The 7,500-nt window shown below is 51.2% G+C and overlaps 1 protein-coding gene across 1 annotated transcript in view; it reads right to left on the reverse strand.

The window, feature by feature from the left end:
* LOC139241442 (integrin alpha-M-like) overlaps positions 1-7,500 on the reverse strand; it is a gene marked incomplete at its 3' end in the record, with an annotated part of 112,876 nt that overhangs the window by 61,466 nt on the left and 43,910 nt on the right. The window contains exon 5 of the mRNA XM_070870001.1: positions 929-1,074. Coding sequence (XP_070726102.1) covers positions 929-1,074 — 146 coding nt within the window. The remainder of the gene's footprint in view (positions 1-928; positions 1,075-7,500) is intronic.

Below are 7,500 nucleotides of genomic sequence, written 5' to 3' on the forward strand. Positions count from 1 at the left end.
TACCTCGGGAGCCTCCTATCAACAAGGGCAGACATTGGCGACGAGATACAACACCGCCTCCAGTGCGCCAGTGCAGCCTTCGGCCGCCTGAGGAAGAGAGTGTTTGAAGACCAGGCCCCTCAAACCCACCACCGAGCCCATGGTCTACAGGGCTGCAGTGATACCCGCCCTCCTGTGTGGCTCAGAGACATGAACCATGTACAGTAGGTATCTCACCCCCAGCTCATGGTCTACAGGGCTGTAGTGATACCCGCCCTCCTGTATGGCTCAGAGACACGGACCATGTACAGTAGGTATCTCACCCCCAGCTCATGGTCTACAGGGCTGTAGTGATACCCGCCCTCCTGTGTGGCTCAGAGACACGGACCATGTACAGTAGACACCTCAAGTCACTGGAGAAATACCACCAACGCTGTCTCCGCAAGATCCTGCAAATCCCCCGGGAGGACAGACGCACCAACGTTAGCGTCCTCGACCAGGCCCAACATCCCCAGCATCGAAGCACTGACCACACTCGACCAGCTCCGCTGGGCAGGGCCACATTGTCCACATGTCCCCCCCAGACACGAGACTCCCCAAAGCAAGCGCTCTACTCGGAACTCCTTCACGGGCAAACGGGCCAAAGGTGGGCAGAGGAAACGTTACAAGGGACCACCCTCAAAGCCCCTCCCTGATATAAAGTGCAACATCCCCACCGACACCTGGGAGTCCCTGGGCCAAAAGACCGCCGTAAATTTCTATGTTTCTATGTTTCTATCCCTCTTGCAATAAAGGCCAAGATACCATTGGCCTTCCTGATCACTTGCTGTACCTGCAGACTATCCTTCTGTGTTTCACGCACAAGTAACCCCCAGGTCCCGCTGTACTGCAGAATAGTTTAATCATTTTGTCAATACATTGGCAAAAGAAATGCTTTTCCGATACTCACGCAACATATCGAATCCCCCTTGGGGTGTTGGTCCCTCCTTTAACTTGACGTATACGAGTTACAAGATCGTCCTTGTTCGAAGCCTGATTGTATTGCTTAAAATTGAACTCTGTTTGCACTGTGTAGCTGAACTGTGCCACTGCAATCTGCACAGGAGAAACGTCAATTCAATTACATAAAATTACACAGGACATACGGCACAGAAACTGCCCATTCGGCCCATCTAGGCCATGCCGGAGTTTATAAGAACATAAGAACATAAGAATGAGGAACAGGAGTAGGCCATCTAGCCCCTCGAGCCTGCTCCACCATTCAATAAGATCATGGCTGATCTGGCCGTGGACTCAGCTCCCCGTAACCCTTAATTCCCTTATTGGTTAAAAATCTATCTATCTGTGACTTGAATACATTCAATGAGCTAGCCTCAACTGCTTCCTTGGGCAGAGAATTCCACAGATTCACAACCCTCTGGGAGAAGAAATTCCTTCTCAACTCGGTTTTAAATGGGCTCCCCCGTATTTTGAGGCTGTGCCCCCTAGTTCTAGTCTCCCCGACCAGTGGAAACAACCTCTCTGCCTCTATCTTGTCTATCCCTTTCATTATTTTAAATGTTTCTATAAGATCACCCCCTCATCCTTCTGAACTCCAACGAGTAAAGACCCAGTCTACTCAATCTATCATCATAAGGTAACCTCCTCATCTCCGGAATCAGCCAAGTGAATCGTCTCTGTACCCCCTCCAAAGCCAGTATATCCTTCCTTAAGTAAGGTGACCAAAACTGCACGCAGTACTCCAGGTGCGGCCTCACCAATACCCTGTACAGTTGCAGCAGGACCTCCCTGCTTTTGTACTCCATCCCTCTCGCAATGAAGGCCAACATCCCATTCGCCTTCCTGATTGCCTGCTACACCTGCAAACTAACTTTTTGGGATTAATGCACAAGGACCCCCAGGTCCCTCTGCACCGCAGCATGTTGTAATTTCTCCCATTCAAATAATATTCCCTTTTACTGTTTTTTTTCCCCAAGGTGGATGACCTCACACTTTCCGACATTGTATTCCATCTGCCAAACCTTAGCCCATTCGCTTAACCTATCTAAATCTCTTTGCAGCCTCTCTGTGTCCTCTACACAACCCGCTTTCCCACTAATCTTTGTGTCATCTGCAAATTTTGTTACACTACACTCTGTCCCCTCTTCCAGGTCATTTATGTATATTGTAAACAGTTGTGGTCCCAGCACCGATCCCTGTGGCACACCACTAACCACCGATTTCCAACCCGAAAAGGACCCATTTATCCCGACTCTCTGCTTTCTGTTCGCCAGCCAATTCTCTATCCATGCTAATACATTTCCTCTGACTCCACGTACCTTTATCTTCTGCAGTAACCTTTTGTGTGGCACCTTATCGAATGCCTTTTGGAAATCTAAATACACCACATCCATCGGTACACCTCTATCCACCATGCTCGTTATATCCTCAAAGAATTCCAGTAAATTAGTTAAACATGATTTCCCCTTCATGAATCCATGTTGCGTCTGCTTGATTGCACTATTCCTATCTAGATGTCCCGCTATTTCTTCCTTAATGATAGCTTCAAGCATTTTCCCCACTACAGACGTTAAACTAACCGGCCTATAGTTACCTGCCTTTTGTCTGCCCCCTTTTTTAAACAGAGGCGTTACATTAGCTGCTTTCCAATCCGCTGGTACCTCCCCAGAGTCCAGAGAATTTTGGTAGATTATAACGAATGCATCTGCTATAACTTCCACCATCTCTTTTAATACCCTGGGATGCATTTCATCAGGACCAGGGGACTTGTCTACCTTGAGTCCCATTAGCCTGTCCAGCACTACCCCCCTAGTGATAGTGATTGTCTCAAGGTCCTCCCTTCCCACATTCCCGTGACCAGCAATTTCTGGCATGGTTTCTGTGTCTTCCACTGTGAAGACCGAAGCAAAATAATTGTTTAAGGTCTCAGCCATTTCCACATTTCCCATTATTAAATCCCCCTTCTCATCTTCTAAGGGACCAACATTTACTTTAGTCACTCTTTTCCGTTTTATATATGCTCCACTCGAGTCTCCTCCCGTCTTTCCTCATCTAACTCGATCAGCACAACCCTCTATTCCCTTCTCCCTCATATCCCTGTCCAGCCTCCCCTTAAATCCATCGATACTATTCCCCTCAACCCCTCCCTGTGGCAGCGAGTTCCACATTCTCACCACTCTCTGGGTAAAGAAGTTTCTCCTGAATTCCCCATTGGGTTTCTGGGTGACTATCTTATATTGATGGCCTCTAGTTATACTCTTTCCCCACAAGTGGGAACATTCTCTCTGTATCCACTCGATCAAAACCTTTCATCATTCTAAAGACCTCTATTAGGTCACCGCTCAGAGAAAAGAGACCCAGACTGTTCATCCTTTCCTGATATGTATACCCTCGCATTTCTGGTATCATCCTTGTAAATCTTCTCTGCACCCTCTCCAGTGCCTCTATATCCTTTTTTTAACATGGTGACCTGAACTGTGCACGGTGCTCCAAGTGTGGTCTAACCAGACCAGAACTGTGCACGGTGCTCCAAGTGTGGTCTAACCAGACCAGAACTGTGCACAGTGCTCCAAGTGTGGTCCAACCAGACCAGAACTGTGCACGGTGCTCCAAGTGTGGTCTAACCAGACCAGAACTGTGCACAGTGCTCCAAGTGTGGTCTAACCAGACCAGAACTGTGCACGGTGCTCCAAGTGTGGCCTAACCAGACCAGAACTGTGCACAGTGCTCCAAGTGTGGTCTAACCAGACCAGAACTGTGCACAGTGCTCCAAGTGTGGTCTAACCAGACCAGAACTGTGCACAGTGCTCCAAGTGTGGTCTAACCCAGACCAGAACTGTGCACAGTGCTCCAAGTGTGGTCTAACCCAGACCAGAACTGTGCACAGTGCTCCAAGTGTGGTCTAACCAGACCAGAACTGTGCACAGTGCGCTCCAAGTGTGGTCTAACCAGACCAGAACTGTGCACAGTGCTTCAAGTGTGGTCTAACCAGACCAGAACTGTGCACAGTGCTCCAAGTGTGGTCTAACCAGACCAGAACTGTGCACAGTGCTCCAAGTGTGGTCTAACCAGACCAGAACTGTGCACAGTGCTCCAAGTGTGTCTGCGGGATGGCCGCAGGGGACTCCTGCACGACCTGCCGAGCTTTCCTCTTCTCTCTGCTGGTTGCCCACTCCCTCTCTGCTTGCACACACTTCCAAGCTACGGAGTGACCACCTCGAGAAACGTGTTAATCCACCTCGCTCTCAGTCTCGCGAATGCATCGCGGATCTCGGGTTGGTGCAGATGGAGACCCCTCCTGCACACGTGGTCGTCCAGGCTGCGCGAAGCGTCCAGGGCTCCCCACAGGCCACAGGATGTGCTCTCCAACGACTGAGCTACACTGCCATCCCTCTCATTATTAGATTAATTAAATAATGTTTCAATTTCCCCTCTGTCCTTAGTATGATCCAAGATCCACGGCGTGGCCCTGGACAACGTGGACCATTTCCCATACCTCGGGAGCCTCTTGTCAACAAGAGCAGACATTGGCGACGAGATACAACACCGCCTCCAGTGCGCCAGTGCAGCCTTCGGCCGCCTGAGGAAAAGAGTGTTTGAAGACCAGGCCCCTGAAATCCACCACCAGGCTCATGGTCTACAGGGCTGTAGTGATACCCGCCCTCCTGTGTGGCTCAGAGACATGGACCATGTACAGTAGGTATCTCACCCCCAGCTCATGGTCTACAGGGCTGTGGTGATACCCGCCCTCCTGTATGGCTCAGAGACATGGACCATGTACAGTAGGTATCTCACCCCCAGCTCATGGTCTACAGGGCTGTAGTGATACCCGCCCTCCTGTGTGGCTCAGAGACACGGACCATGTACAGTAGGTATCTCACCCCCAGCTCATGGTCTACAGGGCTGTAGTGATACCCGCCCTCCTGTATGGCTCAGAGACATGGACCATGTACAGTAGACACCTCAAGTCGCTGGAGAAATACCATCAACGCTGTCTCCGCAAGATCCTGCAAATCCCCCGGGAGGACAGACGCACCAACATTAGCGTCCTCGACCAGGCCCAACATCCCCAACATCGAAGCACTGACCACACTCGACCAGCTCCGCTGGGCAGGGCCACATTGTCTGCACGTCCCCCAGACACGAGACTCCCCAAAGCAAGCACTCTACTCGGAACTCCTTCACGGGCAAACGGGCCAAAGGCGGGGCAGAGGAAACGTTACAAGGGACCTACCCTCAAAGCCATCCCTGATATAAAATGCAACATCCCCACCGACACCTGGGAGTCCCCGGGCCCAAAGACCAGTCCGCCCCTAAGTGGAGGGAGTGCATCCGGGAGGGGGCGCTGAGCACCTCGAGTCTCGTCGCCGAGAGCGTGCAGAAACCAAGCGCAGGCAGCGGAAGGAGCGTGCGGCAAACCAGTCCCACCCTCCCCTTCCCTCAACGTCTGTCTGTCCCACCTGTGACAGGGACTGTGGTTCCCCGTATTGGACTGTTCAGCCACCTAAGGACTCACTTCAGGAGTGGGAGCAAGTCTTCCTCGATTCCGAGGGACTGACTATGATGATGACTGAAGACTAAACGACAACAGAAATAAAAATAGTGATACTCACCGGCGTCAAATCGGAATCTGTGTTGCAACGTTTAGAGATTTGTGTGTTTGTACTCCGAGATTCCTTTGTCGCTCTGCCCCCGCCCAGACTCGCGCCCTCCAATAATAAGTGACCTCCCTATTTAGAATGTATTTGCTTCATGGGTTCTTTGCTTAAGAATCCATAGCAGCACATTGCTATTAAAAACTAGTCAGTTTGTTAGCAAAGGTTTGACGATCGCACGACACATTACCAGCTCATCCACCAGGCTCACAGCCACCTGCCCCTTCGTGGATCCCCCGAACCCAACTGGCCGGGGTTTTATTGAGTCTTGTGGACATCACATGACTGGCTAAGCCGCTCCCACATCAACAGCTCGACAACTGTTTTGTTGTAAACATTAATCAAGTGCCCCCTGATTAAACTTTTCAAGTGCACTCTAGTTTTTGGTTTATTTAAATTTCTTTTTGAGGGCACGAGAAACACCAATTATACAAGTGTCCCCTGGCTAAAAGGTCGGGAGGAGGGGCACTAAAACCGGCAAACATAGACAAATTAAACTTGAGACACCAACAGATCAAATCAAACTTTGGACTGCCGGGGGGCGATGATGCACTCCAGTCCCTCCGGCGCCCACCTCTCGCGGAAGGCCGCGAGCGTACCGGTGGACACCGCGTGCTCCGTTTCCGGGGACACACCCCGGCTCGGATGTAACCGCGGGCGAGAGGCGGGCAGTCGGGGCCTGAACGACCCCCTCGACCGCCCGCTGCCCGGACCCAGCTGATGGCCTCACCTTGGCCAGGCCCAGGAGCAGGCCCCTACGAGGGAGGCCCTCGGACCTGCCCGCTCCCCCTCCGCACGGGGTGCCCCCAAAGATCAGGAGCGCGTGGGACTGAAGTGCAGCCAGAAATTGAGGAGCAGCCCCTTCAAAGAATGTGCAATCTCGCGCATTCAACAAAAACATGGAACACGGACTCCTCCAGACCGCAGAAATTACAGGCGGCCTGGGAGCCCATGAAACATAGAAACACAGAAAATAGGTGCAGGAGTAGGCCTTTCGGCCCTTCGAGCCTGCACCGCCATTCAATATGATCAATGGCTGATCATGCAACTTCAGTACCCCATTCCTGCTTTCTCTCCATACCCCTTGATCCCTTTAGCCGTAAGGGCCACATCTAACTCCCTTTCGAATATATCTAACGAACTGGCCCCAACAACTTTCTGGGGTAGAGAATTCCACAGGTTCACCACTCTCTGGGTGAAGAAGTTTCTCCTCATCTCGGTCCTAAATGGCTTACCCCTTATCCTTAGACTGTGACCCCTGGTTCTGGACTTCCCCAACATCGGGAACATTCTTCCTGCATCTAACCTGTCCGATCCCGTCAGAATTTTAAACGTTTCTATGAGATCCCCTCTCATTCTTCTGAACTCCAGTGAATACAGGCCCAGTCGATCCGGTCTTTCTTCATATGTCAGTCCTGCCATCCCGGGAATCAGTCTGGTGAACCTTCGCTGCACTCTCTCAATAGCAACAACGTCCTTCCTCAGATTAGACCAAAACTGTACACAATACTCCAGGTGTGGTCTCACCAAGGCCCTGTACAACTGTAGTAAGACCTCCCTGCCCCTGTACTCAAATCCTCTCGCTATGAAGGCCAACATGCCATTTGCCTTCTTAACCGCCTGCTGTACCTGCATGCCAACCTTCAATGACTGATGTACCATGACACCCAGGTCTCGTTGCACCTCCCCTTTTCCTAACCTGTCTCCATCCAGGTAATATTCTGCCTTCCTGTTTTTGCCCCCAAAGTGGATAACCTCACATTGATCCACATTATACTGCATCTGCCATGCATTTGCCCACTCACCCTAACCTGTCCAGGTCACCCTGCAGCCTCTTAGCATCCTCCTCACAGCTCACACCGCCACC

Source organism: Pristiophorus japonicus, unplaced genomic scaffold (assembly GCF_044704955.1).
Source record: "Pristiophorus japonicus isolate sPriJap1 unplaced genomic scaffold, sPriJap1.hap1 HAP1_SCAFFOLD_1078, whole genome shotgun sequence".
Taxonomy (NCBI): Eukaryota; Metazoa; Chordata; class Chondrichthyes; family Pristiophoridae; genus Pristiophorus; species Pristiophorus japonicus.